We start from the raw sequence: 20,951 nt of genomic DNA, 5'->3' as shown, positions 1-20,951 counted from the left end.
CAACTGAATATAGACTCTGGCATCACTTAATTGTAAAGAACTGATATTTTTAATATTAACTTATTCTTAAGCTTTAAATGTATAACTGATATTGTCTGTTGTTGAAAAAATAAGTGTCTGAGTTTAGTTTACACAACAGGTAAGAAAGTTCCAGTAAGCACATCAATGATTTATCATTTTAAAAGCATTATATATTATTTGGAGCTTATGTTTTGCCTCTGAGTATTTGACCCTTGAAATAACAACGGTCTAGATTTCACTCAGCTTGACTCCAGATGATGCAGTGAGATGGGAAAGTATGTCTAGATATACTTTGTGTGGTACTGGCAATCATGCATATTCACCAAGATAATAACATAATGTATGATGATAATATCCATTCTCCAAGGAATACAAAGTGCTTTGTGGAAATTATTTTTTAATCTTCTTTATCTACTTCTGAGTCAGAGTGCATGGGAGATAGTGATAGTCCCAGTGTAAAAAAACATAAATATATGATTCAAAGATTGCTTTCAGATGCTCAGCCTAGCTTTAAATGAAATTGTGTCACTTTATACAAGACCATAATACCTGTTTTAAAGTACTTTACAAATTTATATTAAAACAATCACATTTTAGGGCCACCTGGGTGGCTCAGTTGGTTGAGCATCCGACCCTTGATTTTGACTCAGGTCCTGATCCCAGGGTCATGGGATCAAGCCCCATGCTGGGTTCTGTGCTGAGTGTGGAGCCTGCTTAAGATTCTCCCTCTCTCTCCCTCTGCCCCTTTCCCTCGCTGGCATGCATGCTCTCTCTCTCTCTAAAACAAAATATAGAAAAAATAAAACAGGGGCACCTGGGTGGCTCAGTTGGTTAAGTGTCTGACTCTTGATTTTGGCTCAGGTTCATGGTTCATGAAATTGAGCCCTGTATCCAGCTCTACACTAACAGCACAGAGCCTCCTTGGGATTCTCTCTCCCCCTGTCTCTTTGCCCCTCCCTCCCCCTCTCAAAATAAATAAACATTAAAATAAATAAATAATTTTTAAAGCCTCATTTTAAATACCTTACATTCTATCATAGACACACACTTAAGGGAAAAATTATGAATAAGAACTAATGATGCAGGGGCACATGGATGGCTCAGTTAGTTAAGCATCTGCCTTGGGCTAAAGTCATTATCTCATGGTCCATGGGCTCAAACACCACATCAGGCTCTGCACTGACAGCACATACCTGCTTAGGATTCTCTCTCTCTCCCTCTCTTTGCCCCTCCCTGACTAGTGCTTTCTTTTCCTCTCAAAACAAATAAATAAACTTAGAAAAAAAAAGCTAATGATGCAAAGGACGTTGTTATTTTGGACTCTTCTTGTGTTCTTTTCGTTCTTTGGATCTAAAATTCAGTGTAAAGTTAACATTGTCTGCTTCCTTCTATTTTAATCTTGACGGTTGTTCTCTAGACCTGCCATCCTGCACTGGTCCTGGGATGCTGTATCCCCATTACCTTAAAATGACCTCCATTTTTTCTTTAATGTTTATTTATTTATGAGAGAGAGTGGGAAAGAGAGAATCCCAAGCAGGCTCCACACTGTCAGTGCAGAGCCCGACTTGGCGGCTTAAACCCACCAACCATGAGATCATGACCTGAGCCAAAATCAAGAGTCGGATGCTTAACGGACTGAGCCACCCAGACACCTCAGTGACCTCCTTTATTGGATCACTTATTTCTTGGATTTGGTGTCTTCCATAAACTCTTAGTTTATTCCCTCATTATGCTGGACCACGTTCTTCAGTGGTTTCCTGAGAAAGAACAGGAGGTACAACTTTTGGACTTTTCACATCTATTCTTGATTCATTGTTTAGCTAAGTTAGGAATAATTTTGAAATTTTTGATGACATTGTTTCCAGTATTGTTTTTAAGTTCAGTGCCAGTTAAGATTTCTGTTCCTTTGTACGTGATGAGCCTTTTTCCTCTGGAAGCTTTTAGGATTATCCCTTTTTCCCTATGCTTTTGGTGTTTTTTAACCTTATCATGCATCTTTTCCAGTTCGTTGTACTGGCCATTGGATGAGTTCCTACAGTCTGGAAACTCCTCTTCAGTTCTGAGACATTTTCTTAAACTCTCATTTTCCCACCTCCTTCTTCACTGTTTTTGTTTTCTGTTTTTTTTGGTTTTAATTTTAAAAGGTAACATGTTGGGCTTTCTGTTCCTTTTTTTACCCTTTCTCTGTTTTCCACTTATCTTTTTTTCTACTTTCTGAGGGGTTTACTCAGTTTGTCCTTTCGAGATTTCTGTTACACTTTTATTTCCATTCTTTTTTTAAATTTATACCGGCTCTTTTCTCAGTGGTGGGTACACTCTTACACACACGTACACATACACACACACACACACACATACATTTATGTCTTTCATGGGTGTGATACCTTCTTTCTCTCTCTGAAGACATTAAATATAATTCGGTTTTAGAGTTTCTTGAACTTCTGTTATTGCCTCTGTTTCCTCAGACTCACTTTTCTGTTTGCTAGTTTTTATTTGCATCTCTGTTAGAGGCCCTTCTCAAACTTGTAGTGATTCTTGATTCTTTGTTCATATTTAAGGGTGAGGCTCCAGAAAATCCAGTAATTGGAAGCTAGTTCTCTGTACATGGGTGGTGGGACTTGCCAAGTAGTAGGCCTTACAATGAATGATCAGAAAGGGACCTGGTTGTTTTGTGGGGAACTTCAAAATGTCAGGATCTTTAAGGTCTCTTTTTCTAGGTTAGATCTTCTACTGAACTGGGGGCAGTCACCTGACTGTGTTGTTCAGGGAAGATAATTTAGGGGTCTGGCAATTCCTTGCACAAATTTCCATTTTTAGCCCTATTTCACAGTTTTGCCTTCAGAGATACCTGATCCCTTTAAATCTTGATCTTTTCTAGGATCTGGGAAAAACTTTTATAAATCATGTTTAACTCCTAGCGGTACTGAGGCAAATAACTACAGTAGATTTGGCGCTGATAATGTTATTCACGTTTCTTCATCACTCAGGTGGAATTCCTGTAATTTTCTTTGTGAGATATGTATAGTTTAGAAAAGTACAGTGTTCTTATTTTAGCAATTTAAATCATTCTAAAATGTAAAGAAAAGTTCATCTGGTAGTGTCCCTCCATTCCTATCCCCTAAGTAACTTGTATTCACTGACAGTTGTGTATCTTTCTAAATATGTTCTCATTGTCATACAAACATATACAATGATGTTTTATTGCTTAAAATAAAAAAGGATTCATACTTTACACATTCTGTGGCTTCGTTAATTATTCAGTGTATCATAAACATTCCTCCAGTTTAATAGAAATAATGCCAACTTATTCTTTTTAATAACCAAATATTATTTCATAGTTTCTTTGTATCATAATCTGTTAAACCATTCCAATGTTGTTTCCATTGGGGGGTGTTTTTGTTTGCTTGTCTCTTACTATTCCAAACAGCGCTCTAATATATATCCTTTGATCTGTCTCCCCACACACTTTTGTTTCTTCTTTGCCTTCTCAAATCTTGAAATTTCAGTTTTGATATGTCATTTGCTTAGAGTACTCCTAGCATTTTCCTCCAATAGGATACCTGGTCTTGGCTGTTCAAGAGTGTGTTCAGTCAGCTCCCAGATAGGTCAGGCTATTAGACCCCTAAGCAGTGGCATACTAGGTGGTAGTGGGTGCCCCAGCAGTTTTTTCTTCTTTAGGGCTGGGCATCACACCATCTGACGGACTGTCAGCTCCTGGCTCATAGGTTTCTGTGGTTGTGTGTACCACCCTTTACCAGCTACAGTTCAGTGCATCACTGTAGCTCCTGTTCACGCACGTCCATATCTTCCATTGTTGGGTTCCTTAGGGTGAATTGAAACCTAGGGCTTTGCCCCAGGCTTGAAGAAAAATCTCGTCTTCCCTGCCATCAGTTCCTTGGTTCTTCCCTTGCTTGAGAGAGTATAGCCTACCTGGCTTTCTTCCTTGGATATTTCAAAAGAATGAGGGATCTCAGATGGACCCCTCCCCATCATATCTGCCTTTGTTCATGTGTTCCTCCATGGAGGAAGTTGGACCAGCGATAGGGTCAGGAATTTGTGCTCTGATCATCATCTTCCCAGAATCTCTTCATCTCTGTTGCTTTTTCTTTTTTTTCAATGCTTGATATATTTTCAGAATTATTCAAGGACATTCTGTTTCCTATTGTTTTTTATGTTATCAGTATCTATAGCTCTCTCCTGTGTGTTATATATAAAAATGGGTACTGACCTATCCTCTAGGATTCTAATGCCCAGGGAGATAAGACTGTTGAAGTTAATCCTGGCATGAAAGCAAAAAGATATTAAGTGAGATTCTTTTAAACAGGACATCAGAATAGTCACATGGAAGAGACTATAGTATAGTCTGTAAGAGAAGGGACATTCCCCCATCTCTTTGAGTCATTTAATGAATGCATAACCTTTGTCACCTGGCTTGGAAACCCAGCATAATGTTGCATGTGTCTCCTAAAATCTGCCTAGATGGTTCTCAAGTAGACTTCTGGAACATAATCTTTTCATAAGTTAAGGGCTGGTTATATATGGGTATTTTGTGATGTGTTAACACTTTTGGTTCTTTTTTTATGATTATAATTTCCTACTTCTCTCTCAACAGTTTTCCTGATTAAAGATATTTTTAGTAGCTGGCCCTTTCAAAACCATTTTAAGAAGCTTTTGTAATAGGGATTTCTCTGTTATTTCATTTGTTACTTTGGGAAAAATCACAGGAAATGGCCTCCTGTCCAGAAAGACATCAGAAGATAGCAGTAGGGATGGAGTGGACATTCAGGAAAAGACAGGGGGAAGGTGACTTGGGAAATGATTTTTTTCTTGCCTGTGCTTTTCAAGATGATGTTGCCCATCTTAGTTTTCTCTTCACTTTTAAGAATATGATGGATCTGCGCAGGATAATCTTAAATGTCAACGTAATTATCTTCTCTTTTCCCCCTTCAGCATTGCTATGGCAACAAAAGAAAATATGACTTCACAGAGAGGAATGTTGAAGTCAATTCAGAGCAAAATGAATACTTTGGCCAGTATCCTTTCTGAAAGTTTGAAATTTCTAGGTTTTTGAGGTGGGGTGGGGGTGGGGGGTCTGTGTGTGTGCTTTTTTGGTTTTGGTTTTGGTTTTGGTCAGGTTGCCATCATCAATAGTGGTTGAGAGCATCAATAGTTACATATGAATATGCCTTGCATTCCTACTCTATAAAAGTTGATACTGTTTAGTACTATCTGTAAAAGATTCTACACCAGAAGTCTGACATTAGTAGATTTAGAAAATTATAAATATGAATTTTCAAATTATTTTACATTTTAAAAACTCCTGGGGCGCCTGGGTTGCTCAGTTGGTTAAGCACCTGACTCTTGATTTATTTCATCTCAAGTCATGATGTCACTGTTGTGAGATCAAGCCCGGGGTCGGACTCCACACTGACAGCATGGAGCCTACTTGGGATTTTCTCTCTCCCTCGCTCTCTGCCCCTCCCCCACTCACGCTTCTCTCTCCCTCCCTCCCTCTCTCCCAAAATAAATAAATAAATGTTTTTTTATTTTTTTAAGTTTTTTAAAAATGTTTTATTATAGAGAGACAGAGCATGAGCAGAGAAGGGGCAGAGAGAGAGGGAGACACAGACTCTAAAGCAGGCTCCAGACTCTGAACTGTCAGCACAGAGTCTGACGCAGGGCTCATATCCACGAACCATGAGATCATGACCTGAGCCGAAGTTGGATGCTCAACCAACTGAGCCACCCAGGCACCCCAGTAAAACTCCACAGTATATATTATTCTTACCTCAACATCATAAATTATATGCTTTTTTATTACTTCTTTCTCCAGTTTGAAGAATAAGTCAGTGTCAGATTCTTAGAAAGAGAAGGAAGGAGACAGCCGTACATGTAGATGAGTTGTAACTGCTGTTAGAGTATTTTCATTGTGATTCGTTATGCACAACCTGAACATTAGAATAGATTCTCTGCTTGTTAATTGTGACCTCTACATTTTTAATTCTTGAGTTTCCTGATTTGAATTAGGATTACTAATACTAACATGAAACCCAGTGGGGAAACTGGTAAGCCTGCTACTCTGAAACATTTTGTTTACTCTCTGAGAAGTCAAGACTTTTAGAGAAAAAGTTTCCTTCCCCAATTAGTAAGGGGAAGGGCCTAAAAAGTTGAGTACCTTCTGGTCCTAGAAATTTTTTTTTTAAGTTTATTTATTTTGAGAGAAAGAACATGAACAGGGAAGGAGCAGAGAGAGAGAGGGAGAGAGAGAATCCCAAACAGGCTGCACACTGTCAGCACAGAGCCTGACACAGGGCTCGAATTCATGAACAGTGAGATCATGACCTGAGCCAAAACCAAGAGTCAGCCACTGAACTGACTGAGCCACCCAGGTACCCTGGTCCTAGATAATTTAAGGTCACTTTTAGTTTGATACTTACTTCCCTAAGGAATATCCTGAAGTGTATTTTGTATTTTCCAACTTTTTGTGAATTTTGTTCCTGTTTTGTCACCCTAAGTGCAAAATAACATATCCATAATTGTTTATATTTTACATAGGGCTGTACAGTTTACAGAGTACTGTTATATACATTGTATCATCTTGCCATTACCACAAATTATAATAATTCTGGAAAAATGTGGGTTCAAAAACAAAATGCGTGTGTTAGTCGAGACTCCATAGAGAGATAGTAACAGAAACCTCATTTAGACTGACTTAAGGGGGGAAAGGAGGGAATTAATTTGTTCATATTTATCTAAAATTCAGGGGTAGAATTTAACCTAAGGCATGGCTCAATTCAGGAGCTCAGATTTTATTGTCAAGAATCTGCTTTTCCTCTCTCTTTTCCCCCTACCTACTCCATCTCTTATCTTTGCTTTCCTGTGATTAGCCTCATTCTCAAAGAGGTTTTCTCCACATAGTGATAGAGATGGCTAGAAGAATCACCTTCTGCCAGTTAAAAATCCCCATGGAAAGGGGGTCTTTTCTAGCAGCTGTAATAAAAGTCCCAAGAGGACTGTAGTTGCCCCAGCTTGAGTCACTAGAAGGGAATATTCTTTCTGGCCAATCTGAGTTTGTAAATATACCTGATGGCAGAGGACAAGGTCAGCCTACACTATTACATGGACTGAACTAGATTATTATAGAAGGAGAGAGAGGGGGGCTTCTCTAAAGGTAATATGCCCATTATAGACAGAATTCCCTAATGCCAAAAGTATTCTAAGGGGATTGTTGATTCTTTACGAAGGAAGAAAAGATTAAGCATTTGTTCTATATGAGATTTGTACCTTGTAAAAGTTTTTGCCTATTATTTCATGCTGCTGCTGCTTCAGTATTTTTAAAAATTATTTCTGCAAATTTTTCTCATTAATTCAAAAAACACATTAATGCCTACAATATGTAAAGCTCTGTTCTGGATAGGGAAATTCAAGATTAGAAGATAACATGGTCCTAATCATATAATATGTAGAATATATAAGTGTACAAATAAATATAGTCCCTGCTGGGTGGTTTAATTACAGGAAAATGCAATAAAGATTCACAGAGTGGAGGTATTATTCTAGCTCTCTAGCATTGTAGGTGGTTTTTGTCAGTGATTTTCCTGCCTTTGATAAAATACCTATATTAACAAAGAGGAGGCACCCGAAGGTATATTGTCAGAAATGCAAAACAGGGGCACCTGGGTGGCTCAGTTGGTCTGACTCTTGGTTTCGGCTCAGGTCATGATCTCATGGTTCATGAGTTCGAGCTGCATGTCAGGCTCCACGCTGCCGGTGCAGAGCCTGCTTGAGATTCTCTCTTTGCCTCTCCCCACCACCCCTTTCTCTCGCTCTCTCTCAAAGTAAATAAACTTTAAAAAATGCAAAACAAGTTAGGATGCACAGGCATGTGCTTTGGTCTACAACATACAAATAAGAGTATGAAGATATTTTGAAATACTAAGTAAAATATAGCTGTGACTGCTTTTTTAAACCTCTAAAATTGGAAATTTCCTATCTTTATGTTTCCTAAGTAGGACAGCTAGAACAGTGTAGCCCCCTTACCTACCGTATCCTACCTACTGCTGCAAAGTAAACTAAAGAATTTAAATAATTCACCAGTGACTGATTTATTCAGACCCTAGACTTGGTTGCCACCACCTATTGCCTGATTCCAAGGGGGTTATCACCCTGTGAGGAGAGGATCAAGAACTTCAGAACTCTTCTGGCCAAACTTCTCACTTTGCTGAGAGAAGGGGTTTAGAGAGAGGAAAAGAGAGAGAAAGGAAAAGAGAACAGAATAGGGTGTTGTTAGCAGTGGTATTGGCTGTACCTACACCCCCCTGCCCTGCAGAGTCCCTCTGTTCCTAAGCTCACTACCTCCCACCCTGACCCCAAGCCTGGTTGTAGTTCCTCGGTTGGTTTGGGACCTTGAGCAGTAGGATGTTCCCAGTTTGGGTATGTGTTTTTTTAAAGACTCCCTCAGTGTAATTTTCTTCCTCTGTATTTCTTCTCATTATTTATTGTTTCTGGACTCCACTGATCTCTATTTTTGTGACCCCTGTGACTTTTCACTAAAGAGGCTTCTTCAAATATGACCTTAATAAAGATTTCCCAAAGATCGTTTTCCTGCTGTGAACAGCCTGATCCAACGAATCAATCTTAGGAAACGGCGAGACTCCCTCATCCTGGGCGGTATTATTGGTGTCTGTACCATCCTATTGCTGCTGTATGCTTTCCACTGATGGAACATCTCCAGGGACTCTTGACAACCACCACTTTCACACCCTGATCCGGAATAAGGAAAAATAGGAAGGAGAAGTTGATTGTCCTGATGATTAGCCTGACCAACAGGATTAATTCAAGACTGATGGTGATGGACTCTGTGATACGGTCAGGTTGAGCTGAAGCCACAGTTTTCCTGTGCTATCTTTTCTAACACACATTTCCTTCTGTTTTTAGTTTAAAAAAAAAAAAAGTTTTCAGTTGCTTTTGTCTTCCCAGGAGGTAAGTAAACCAATCAGAAACAGAGTTTCTATGCTTCAGTAATAGTGTTGAAGGCTGATAACAAGCCAGATCTTACAGCTGGACTCCAGAAAACCAGGTTTCTCTATATCCAAAGACTGTTTTCCTTTCAGCCACCAGATTGGGTTGTGAATAAAAATAGTTCTTGTCCTTGTATTTTACAGTCATGAAGAGAAATCACAAGTCATTTCTTGATAAGCTGTGCTATAAATTTCTACTCTGTGCCCCTGTTTTGGTATTCCAGAAAAATTACATTTTTCACAGGTTCTTTGAGATGCTAACAGGTCAACTTCAACACAGTTGAGGTTGTCTGAAACAGAAGACAAACACTGCAAGAAAAGCTTTTTTTTCTTCCTCTTTTTTTAAATTGTATGCACACTGGGATTAACTATATTGCTGGAAAAGCATTGAGAATAACAGGCTTTTTTGTCCGTCATTGTTTTGATGTTTTGTTTATTTCTTCCATTGGATTAATACTTGCTACTATGAGAAAATGCAATCTCAGTTCTACCATGGTAAAAGTAACTAATAGCCAGTGTCTGTCAGTGCCCCCAACTATTCCTCATCATGTCAGGATTAACCCTGAGTGAGGAGACTGCTCAATTTTCAGTGAGATCTGTTCAGCAAGCCACATGTAAAAAGACATTGATTGAGGGGTCACCATCCAGATTATTCCATTTGTAAATGCTCCATGATTTATGAGCAAAAGTTCAAGAAATACTGCCTAATGTACCAGGAAGTCTGTGTTTTATGAAAACCTACTCATTCCAAATCTGTTAAGCTTTCCAAACATCCAGAGAATGGTTTTACTGTTGAAGGTGCATGTGACAGAATCTATCTGTATCTGCACCTGTCTTCTACTACCATCCCTGGACGGTAACAGAATTTTAAACCACCCACCAGAAATCTTTTCAGGTTTAACCATTTCTCCATTTCTGTAAACTTACAACTTATTCACCTGAACTACCACAAATAGTTTGAAGACGTCAACATCTACACTCCTCACCAAGAAAGAAGGTTGCTCTTCACCATTGGAATGGACTCTGGTATTTATAGTATTGACCTCAGACTGTGCCACAGGGAATAAAAGGATATGAGCGCGTAGTTCTTAACGATATCACAGTGCATCGGTGATGACATTCAGGTGAACTTGATACAAGAGCTGATGGCTATACTAACCCCTGGTCTGGTACAGAAACTGAGAGCTTTTTCATTCTGTTGTCAAAGTTTTATTATGTTCTGGGTATGAAAGCCATTGGATACATTTTTTTAAACTATGGGGTTTATTTTTCTAAATATGGGTTGATTGATCAGATAACTTGATTGGGGATGCCCTGAAAAGAAAGTCTAAGTTTTCCCAATGTAAATCTTAAAGGATCAGAGAAGTTCATTTACTAAATTCTCTGTTGGGAGAATAAGACTGTTCTCCCCTGACACTTTATTATCTTTGATTTTTCAAAGGGCCTTGATTGGTGGTTGTGCCTCAGCTAGAATTTATGGGACTTTCATTGCTATATGGTTGGCATTTATAAAATCTGAAGTATCATAAATAAAGTTATTTATTTAATTATACTACCAGTCTTTTTTACTGGTCTGATTATTTGGTATATTCATTAAAGCTGATTGTGTGAGAGTAAAACTAGGGGCTGAGCTGCTTGCTGCACTGAGCAAATACTTTTGATGGCTGGTGAGCCTTTCCTTTAGGGTAATGCTTAAATGAAGTAATAGAATTATGTTGGTTATTTTCTTTATGAAAATAAACTAGTTCTTCCAAGGAAGTTGATAAGGCTTGGTATAAGATGTTGTTGTCTGGTTGGTCTGATTAACCTCCCAGTGCTATATAGCCCATAGTGAGGTGACCCAGGGCCAAATGTAGCTAGCCAGGACAGGGCTTGTCCTTTCCTCTTATGGTTCTTTCATTTGCAGAAAGAAACCCTGGAGTAAGGAAATAGAAGTGTGTCATTTACAAAAAGAGGATTTGGATCCTGTGGTAGCTGATTTGAACTCTTTCAGTTTGGTGCCATTTAACTTTTTTTTTTGTTTTTTTGTTTTTTTTTTTAACCAGATTGGTTTTCCACCTTTTCTTCTGTCCTTACAGACCTGTTGCCAGGCTCAGGGGCCAACAGTAAGTTGCCTGTCAGAGCTGGGAGTTCAGGAAGGAAGTTTCCTCTTAAGGGAAGTTATTCTTCCTTGGCCATTGTCATATAAGGGACCTTTTCCTTTGGGATTATTTTAGTAATAATTCAAAACTTTCCATTTCACTAAGAAGTGTGAAAACCCACAGCAACAAAAAGGACAGACTTCCCAAAGGTATACTTCTGAGATTTTGTCTTAATGTGAGCTGATGACTTTAGTTAGAAATGTTTAATTTATTACTAAAGTTCAAACCCTGATATCCCAGTGCTTCAGGTGATCTGTCCTGGCTATCTCTACAGTCTTCTTAGTGTTTTCAGTGATGCTGAAGGATTCCCTGTAACCTGTATTGCTCACCCTTTATTTTTCTAATGTTAGAAAAGGGCTTTCCTTCTCCACTATTCCTCTCTCCTTTGTACCAAAATTCACTTGTACAGAGAATGCCTCTTTTTTTCCCTACTACCCAGTACTCAGATCAGGCGTGGAAGTAAAATTGTAAGAATTGGACAAGTGAAGAGAGGAAACATCACGCGGGCACTTTTTTGTACCTGAAACCAAATATTTACTTTAGTTCTTTCCTATTGGATGCTGAGTCCATCTGAATAGGAAAATGTACTTATTGAGCCTTTTGATGTAATAATGACTTTTGGCCTCTATGGAATTGAGGCACCTTGGACTTGCATTCCCACCATTAATGTTTTCTTCACTGTTAATAATCTCAACCTGATGAAAAGGACTTTAAAGAACTGGACTAACCTTTTTGGTCTTCTAATACCTCATGTTTGGTCATTAGCCAGATACGATATTTTTGGAAATTGACCAAGTTTTCTAACTTGCCGTTGAGGGTAAATGGCCATGTCTAGGATTAGTGCTGAAGTTGGTGGCAAATGTAATAACTAGAGAACAAATGGATTCTACCCAGAAAATTAAAATGATTATGTTCCATTCTCCTTTTGGGTTAGAGGTTATTTAGCCTGGTCTCTACAAAGACACAGAGCTTTTCATCATGGTCTTTCTAAACTAATCTTGTTATTTTTTTTATAGACCTGCATATTCTTAAGCGTATATGGGGAAAGAAAATAAGGAAGGACTAAGTGACTCTTAAGGATGTTTATTGGATAAAAAACTGAGACAAAGCTGAGCCGTGTCTTGAGGGATCATTCTCATTTTCTCTGTCCTTAGTGTCTCACTTCAGTACCAGAGTATTTTTATCTGTCCACATCCTGTTAGCTCTTAGAGAGGGAGGGACATCCATTCCAGTCACACTTCGCCATGATAAAAAATGTTTCCTCATGAGAAATGCCAATACAGATTTTTAAAAATCTATTCCAAATGCACTTTCTAATTTTTTTTTTTTTTTTGCTTTTAAAATGGCTTCTTGGAACCAGATTTATTGTATTTGTACTTAATTTTTGTTCTCATCTAAATGCATTTTCTGACTGTATAGAAGAAGCTTTGTTATGTAATTTAATAATAAATTAGAAATCTAAATGGTTGTGCCTGTGGTTGTTTGTATTGAAGCCGCACCATCGAGGCAGTTTGCGGTAGTGATTATGGAATCTTTGCTGTCGATAAGTATTTCTCCTCATGTCCTAAAACCCCGGGTGAAGAAGTGCTGAGAAGCTGCCTATCACCTGTTGTTCAGAAACATCATATGACTATTCCACTGATAATTTAGCCCAAGGGATGCAGGAGAACCTCTTACCAAAATAAAACTTCAGAAGGTATGATTGGGAGTGTAAAATTGTAGAATTTAGCAAGGTAAACAGGTTCTTACCCTCCCTAAATAATGGCTTTTTATCCTGTAGACCAGAACTTGATTCTCTACCCCACCAGAGAATTTGAAAATCCCTCATCTTCCATTACCTCTCCACGTGTTTTTATTCATGTTTTCTTCATCTTTTTTTTTTTAAGTAACGGTATAACTGAGATAAAATTCACATACCATAAAATCCACCCTTTTAGGGTGTACTGATGGGTTTTAGTATGTTAGTTGTACGACCAGCACCACTAACTTCAAAACATTTTCATCACCCCAGAAAGCTGCACTGTTCCCATTAGCAGTGACTCCCCACCCCACTCTCTGTCCTTTTTATCTGACCAGACTGTTCTTACTGATTTGGCCACCCCAGTTTTTCCCTCTCATCCATTCACATGGCCTCTGAAGTACCCCACCTTTCTTGAGATCCTGACCTTTCTTTGGCTACTAACATGTGCCCAGCTCTGTACGTGCACACCCCCACATAGATGTACATAGAGCCCAACACCACTCGTAGTGAGGTTAGCCATCCCTTTCACAGATAAAAAGACAAGCCCAGAAGGATTAAGTAATTTGCCGAAAATCAGAGTGAACAGTAAAGCAAGGATTTGAATCTTGAGGGCTTTTTGATGCCAGATATCGTGCTGGCTCCAGAAAGTATAACTTGTGCTGCATGATCACAGGAGAAGCTAGGAAAGAAGCACCAATTTTGCCTGGTTTTAACAGTGATACATGTAAATCTTATTTAAAGTCCTGTGGCTTGATTATTTTCAAGGAATACTAACTATTGGCTGACTGCTTAGTAAAGAGGACTCATTTGTAAATCACTTCCTTTATGAGAACGAATATATTGAAGTTGTAAAAAAAATTTTTAGTGACTTTAATTCAGGCCACACTTCTTGCTCAGCTCTTTTTGTACCTTCTAGTTTCGAACCTTCTAGTTTCAGAGGTCTTCCTAGAGATGGCCGAGGCCAAGCCAGACAGAGCACCTCAGAGCAGATCCTGAAGCCAGTTCCACCCACACTGAGGCAGTGGTGCATTTTCCTTTCTAGGTGCGATGGCTTTGATGGGCGGCCACTCCTATTATGCTGCCCTTTCTTGGGGAAAGGATCTGAGGCCCTGCCCCAACACGCCATGTCTGATGGCAGAGAGGCCCAGAATTAAAAAAAAAAAAAAAAAAAAAAAAAGTGGGTGGAGACTCTCCCTGAAGATGTTTGCCATCCTCTTGTTTCTCTAAAGCAAAAGCGTGGAGAAAAGTCTGTTCCTCCTCCTGAAGGTACAGATTTGCTGGCTGAGTTGGAACAAAGAGGGATCCTGTTTTGTCTGCTGCCTTCTGCTCCACCCAGCTAAGATTTCCCACTTTGGCAGAGCTCCTCAGCTTGCACAGCTCTTTGTTACTCCCTCTCTGAAAATACTTAAAAAACTAAGAAGATTGGGTGCTGAAAATCTGTAAATGCTTAAAGGAATCCCAGATATCACTTGACGATTTTCTTGCACTCGTCAAATCATTATCTAATTTGTTATCCTGATCTGCGGTATTCAGTTTCCGTCCTTTGGGATACAAAGCTTTTAGGAAACAGTCGCTTTCTCTTAATTACTACTTTTATTTTATTTTATTTTATTTTATTTTATTTTATTTTATTTTATTTTATTATTTTTATTTTATTTTATTTTTTAGATATTCTCAAGCATCATTAGTTCATCCTTTTACTGATGAAATTGCTTACAGCTTGAGGGAGAGCAGGCAAATACAAATAGTAACTATTTTTGATTCAATGCTGAAAAAGTATGGTTCAGACAGAATCATTTCCCCCAAAGCGACAAGTTCTCTCTAAGTGAGTGTGGCACATAATTCATAAAATTCTCCCTCTTGTGGGTAATGTGCTAAGAATATGGAATTCTGTGTTTTTCACTCTGGAATAAGTCCTCAGTCGCCTCCTTGTCCTCTCCTGTCCCCTTCTGCATGTCCCTCTGAGCTGGGTGTCCTACCTCTCATGTAACCCCTTCTCAGCGTGTTCTGCACACAGCTGCCTAGTTTATCCTCCCGAACAACTTCCAACCTCTCGTCACTCTGTTCAGGAATATCTACCAGTTCCCTGTTATGTATGCCCAGTGTGTTATAGTGAGTTAACACCTGGAATACACACCTGGAGCTTTGCCACGTTCATACATCACACAACATCCTGTTCACTTAGTGAGGTAGTATTCGTTTACACAAAAACAAGCCCAAGAGATCAGAGTGCTCCCGGTAGCCATCAGCTGCTCTTTGCCTAACCACAGCATCCTCCTCCCTTGTGAGCTGCAATCAGCAGGGCTACCTGATGGAGTAGGAAGAACAAATCTTGGAGTCAGATGTCCTGTGTTCTGGCACTGGAACAGATACATTTAGGCCATGGGCAAAGTCACTAAACCACTCTTAAGTTCAGTCTTTTCTGCAGAGTGGTCTCTAGTGGCTTTATGCAGTTGTAGAGATTGAATCAAGTAAAAGATAATAGTGGCACAGAATTCCTCAGAATGTCCTCAGGAAACAGTGTGGGGGCAGAGGGAGGGTTCCACTAGACTGTGAGTCCCTGGAGAGCTAGGGCAGTGTTCTTTTCCTTCATGTCATGTGTATGAACTTTATGCAGAAACTGTCACATAATTCTTCTAAGTTCAATTAACTCTGACTCAGAGCCCTGTCCTACTGGGCCTAGCAAAAAAAAAAAAAAAAAAAGAATCTCGGTCATAATTGAATCTCCTTCCCTTTGCGCCTTGGCTTGTACAAAGCTATCAAGAGTCTTTCAACATCCAGAACATTTGAGGCAGGCACTCTAATCCACACTTAACCCCACACTAAACCCAGTATGTTCACTTTCTGAGCCCACGTATGTCACCCTTGGGCACAGGGATCTTTACCAAGGAGCTCCTGAGCCTTGGGTTCGTCCTCCCTGGTGCACCCCAACCCACAGCCATTCCCCTGAGGTGCTGCCACTCTGAGGAGGACTGTGAGGGACTAGGACACTAGCAGAGGGTGAGGCAAAGCGGATACCAGTGACCCCCACACACCTCCCAGTCTGCCAGTGCACATCTCCCTTGATCTTGCCCTTGGTCTTCCCACCTTCCTCTCTCCCCATTCCTTCCAGGGTGAGACACTACTCCCTTAAGACGCACACCCTTGAGGTCTCCTCTGTGGGGATGGTGAGGTGGAAGAATGAGACTCTAATCCCCTGAGGAGCTCATTCTCCTGGTGCTCATCTCAGTACTTGGCAGGTGGTAGGCAGGAAGTGCTTGTCGACTAAAAATGGTGGAAGGAATTTAAAAAGAGAAAAGAAAAAAAAAACCACTGCAAAGTTTTAACACTAGTTTGCTGTGTTTGGAAGCTCAGGACTCACATCCCAGCGCTCAGAGGTGGTCCTGCTCTGTGCCCTCTCGTCTCCACACAGCTCAGAGGGAGTGCCTCCCAGAACACTGTGTGATTTGCCTGCGTCTCAGGACTGTGGAGTACAGAGTCCCAGTCCTTCCAGGGCTCTCACTGGGGCGATTTTGCCCCTCCCGCGGGGGGACGGTTGGCAGTGTCACAACCGTGGTAACGTGGGGAGGATGCCGCTGGCAGTTCGCGTTAGAGGCCAGAGGTGCTACTGACTACCCTACAGCGCGCAGGATGGCCGCCACCGCCCTGGCAAAGAATCCTCCAGCCCCAGATGCCTGTAGAGCCCTTGTTGAGAAACCCTGGCTCAAGTTGAATTCATGTTAAAGTTGGTCATGTTCCTCAGGGATGAAAATTACTCAAATAGGTTCCATAACCACTGACTATCCTCACCACCCTTGACTGGCTCGAACTGCTTCTAGGACAAAGCTGGCGCACGTGATCTTCACTGCCCCTCGCCCTGCCTTTCCTTCCTGCTTTCACCCAGTCACTTCTTCAGCCCATCCCAAGTGGCTTGAGGTTCCAAAGACTTTGTAAAGTTCCTCTTTTGGAATGGCCTCCCTTCCAAGCCTGCCTGGGAAGCACTTCTCCTTGTTTTAAAACCCTACTGTGGGAAGTAACTGCTATGGGGTTTCTTTTGGGGGTGATACAGTGCACTACATAGAGATCTACATAGAGATAGTGGTAGCACAGTGTTGTGAACGTGCTAAATGCTGTTGAGCTGTACATTTTAAAAGACTTGTGTCATGTAAATTTCACTTCCATTTAAAAAACAAAACAAAACACTACTTAAATGGCCTCTCCTCTGGGAAGACTTCCTGACCTGCCCCTCCTTTGTGTCTCTGATCTTCCTTCGTGCTCCCACAACCTCAGTCAGCAAACCTAGTAGATGCTCCATCATTACTGAGGAAGGGAAAGAGGGAGAGGTGAGTGGAAGGACCCAGTTGCCCTGCATTATATTGGCCATAACGCTGGGACATGAATGTCCTCAAATGCCATGGCCTCTTCGTTAACTGCGGCCTCACTGGTTTACAGCAGCTCAGCCCTTCCGTTTCCTTTCCCTGTGACCAGTCAGGGAGAGTAGACGCCACAGTATGGGGTGCCTCTTTTCCCACAACGATTTCAAGACAATCCATTGTCAAAGAAAGCTTGGAACCAAAGAGTGATTACAAACCAGGACTACACTACCAGCTCACTGGAGCGTGACCATCAAGAAAATTCCACTTTGTGGAATTCAGAAAGCTCCTTGTCAGTCAGTCCCTTTAATCCTTGTGGGGACCATCCCTGCCATTCCAGAGCAGGCAGGACTTGAGCCCGTGAGAAAAATGGGGCAGTTTCATAGTATCTATCAAAATCATAAGTTAATGTAACCTTTGACTAAGCAATTCCATTTCTAAGAATCAACCTTATAAGTACAAAAAGATGTGTAAATAAGGATGTTCATAGCAGCATTGACTCTAAAAGAAAGACTATAAGTAACCTAATGTGCATCAGAGGGAAGATGGCTAAATTATATAAATCTATATCATGGAATACTATTCAGCCGTTTAAAAAGAATGCTCATTTACTATGCCCTGATACAGAATGATCTCCAAGCTATGTTAAGTGGGAAAAAATGATATGCATGTGTCATACACACGTAATATGTTTGTTTGTTTTTTTTAGTCTAAAGTTTATTTTGAGAGAGAGAGCATGCAACTGGGGAACGGGCAGAGAGAGAGAAAGAGAGAGAGAGAATCCCAAGCAGGCTCTGTGCCACTAGCACAGAGCCTGATGCGGGACTGGAACCCACGAACCATGAGATCATGATCTGAGCTGAAGTCAGACCCTTAACTGACTGAGCCACCCAGGTGCCCCCATAATATGTTTTTTAAAAAGTTTTATTGGGAAGCCTGACTGGCTCAGTCAGAAGAGCATGAGACCCTTGATCTCCAGGTCATGAGTTTGAGCCCCATGTTGGATGGAGGTAGAGATTACTGAAAGAACCTTTAAAAAGAAAAAAAAAAACATTAAAAATAAATAAAAACAGCTTTATTGAGTTATAATTGGCATACAATAAACTCCATGTATTTAAATTGAACAATTTGATCACCATAATCAAGACAGTGGACATATCCATCATCCCCCAAAGTTTCCTCATGCCCCTTTGTAAATCCCTCCCTCTAACCCCTCCTCATCCTCTCATCCCCAAGCAGCCACTGCTCTGCTCTCTCACTACAGATTAGTTTACATCTTCTAAAGGTTTATAGAAATGGCATCATACAATATGTATTCTTTTGGAGTGGGTCTGCCTTCTTTCTCTTAGCATAATTATTTTGAGATTTATCCATGTTATTGTGTGTACCGATAGACCATTCTTTTTTCTTGCTGAATAGTATTCCATTGCATGAATGTACCACAATTTGCTCATCCACTTCTCTGTTGTTGGACATTTGGGTTGTTCCTAGTTTGGGACAATTACAAATAAACCTACTGTGAACATTCATGTCCATGTCTATGTATGGGCATGTATTTCCCTTTTTCTTAGGTAAATACCTAGGAGTGGAATGACTAGACCAATTGGCTAGTGTGTGTTTAACTTTTTAAGAAATTGCCAAGTTGTTTTCCAAAGGGTACTATTTTATAATCCAGTCTATGAGAGTTCCAGTTCATCCACATCCTCACCAACGTTTGGTATAAGTCTGTTAAACATTAGCCATTCTCATAGGTTTGTAGTGATGTCTTCATTGTGGTTTTAGTATACATTTTCTTAACATCTAATGGTGTCATGTGTTTGTCACCCATATATATATATTTTTTGGTGAAATGTCTGTTTAAAATCTTTTGCTCACTTTTTTTTGAATTTGGGAAATAGTATATTAAACATACCTGTACACATCATACAATTATCAATATTTTGCTAATATTGTTCCATGTATTTTTTTGCATTTATCTATCCTCCAGTTCTTCCACTCCCTCCTTCTTTCCCTGTCTCCCTCCATTCTTTCCTTCCTCTCTTCCTTCCTTGCTTTCTTTCTTTGATGAAATATTTTATTTTTATTTTTTAATTTTATTTTTTAAATTTACATCCAAATTAGTTAGCATATAGTGCAACAATGATTTCAGGAGTAGATTCCTTCATGCCCCTTACCCAATTAGCCCATCCCCCCCACCCCACAACCCCTCCAGTAACCCTCTGTTTGTTCTCCATATTTAAGAGTCTCTTCTGTTTTGCCCCCTCCCTATTTTTATATTATTTTTGTGTCCCTTCCCTTATGTTCATCTGTTCTGTGTCTTAAAGTCCTCATGAGTGAAGTCATATGATATTTGTCTTTCTCTGACTAATTTCCCTTAGCACAATACCCTCTAGTTCCATCCACGTAGTTGCAAATGGCAAGATTTCATTCTTTTTGATTGCCAAGTAATACTCCATTGTATATATATACCACATCTTCTTTATCCATTCATCCATCAATGGACATTTGGGCTCTTTCCATACTTTGGCTATTGTTGATAGTGCTGCTCTAAACATTGGGGTGTGTGTGTCCCTTTGAAACAGCATAGCTGTATCCCTTGGATAAATACCTAGTGGCACAATTGCTGGTTCATAGGTAGTTCTATTTTCAGTTTTTTGAGGCACCTCCATACTGTTTTCCAGAGTGGCTGAACCAGCTTGCATTCCCATCAGCAATGCAAATGAAATCCTCTTTCTCTGCATCCTTGCCAACATCTGTTGTCCGAGTTGTTAATGTTAGCCATTCTGACAGGTGTAAGGTGGTATCTCATTGTGGTTTTGATATGGATGTCCCTGATGATGAGTGATGTTGAGCATGTTTTCATGTGTCAGTTGGCCATCTAAATGTCTTCTCTGGAGAAGTGTCTATTCATGTCTTTTGCCCATTTCTTCACTGGATTATTTGTGTTTTGGGTGTTGAGTTTGAGAAGTTCTTTATAGATTTTGGATAATAACCCTTTAACTGATATGTCGTTTGCAAATATCTTCTCCCATTCTGTCGGTTGCCTTTTAGTTTTGCTGATTGTTTCCTTCGCTGTGCAGAAGTTTTTATTTTGATGAGGTCCCAGTAGTTCATTTTTGCTTTTGTTTCCCTTGCCTCCGGAGATGTGTTGAGTAAGAAGTTGCTGCAACCAAGATCAGAGACGTTTTTGCCTGCTTTCTCCTCAAGGATTCTGATGGCTTCCTATCTTCCTATCTTCCTATTTTACATTTAGGTCTTTCCATTTTGAGTTTATTTTTGTGTATGGTGTAAGAAAGTGGTCCAGGTTCATTTTTCTGCATGTCGCTCTCCAGTTTTCCCAGCGCCACTTGCTGAAGAAACTGTCTTTATTCCATTGGATATTCTTTCCTGCTTTGTCAAAGATCAGTTGGCCATACGTTTGTGGGTCCATTTCTGGGTTCTTTATTCTGTTCCATTGATCTGAGTGTCTGTTGTGCCATTTTGCTCACTTTTATGGGTTATTTTGTGTGTAGAATATTGGGAAAGATACTGGAGATGGTAGAAGCAGCCACCTCTGGGAAACAGAATGAGCAAACTGGAGGCCATAGATGAAAAGAACTCTTATTTTCTCTCCCTGTATATACTGTATTCTATAATTGTTTATATTTTGTAAAGGGGAAATAGGCTGCTTAGAAAA

General features: G+C 40.0%; 1 protein-coding gene across 2 annotated transcripts in view; it reads left to right on the top strand.

Moving 5' to 3' along the window:
- The window catches only part of GOSR1 (golgi SNAP receptor complex member 1), a 47,335-nt gene extending 36,742 nt beyond the window's left edge, over positions 1-10,593 (top strand). For both annotated transcript variants that reach the window (XM_045487771.1, XM_045487772.1), the window contains exons 8-9: positions 4,972-5,054; positions 8,617-10,593. In XM_045487771.1, coding sequence (XP_045343727.1) covers positions 4,972-5,054; positions 8,617-8,741 — 208 coding nt within the window. In that variant the 3' untranslated portion in view covers positions 8,742-10,593. The remainder of the gene's footprint in view (positions 1-4,971; positions 5,055-8,616) is intronic.
- The last annotated feature ends 10,358 nt before the right edge of the window (positions 10,594-20,951 follow it).

Source organism: Leopardus geoffroyi, chromosome E1 (genome assembly GCF_018350155.1).
Source record: "Leopardus geoffroyi isolate Oge1 chromosome E1, O.geoffroyi_Oge1_pat1.0, whole genome shotgun sequence".
Lineage (NCBI taxonomy): Eukaryota > Metazoa > Chordata > Mammalia > Carnivora > Felidae > Leopardus > Leopardus geoffroyi.
The sequence above is the reverse complement of the archived record's forward strand: the minus strand, read 5'-3'. Positions and strand labels throughout refer to the sequence as shown.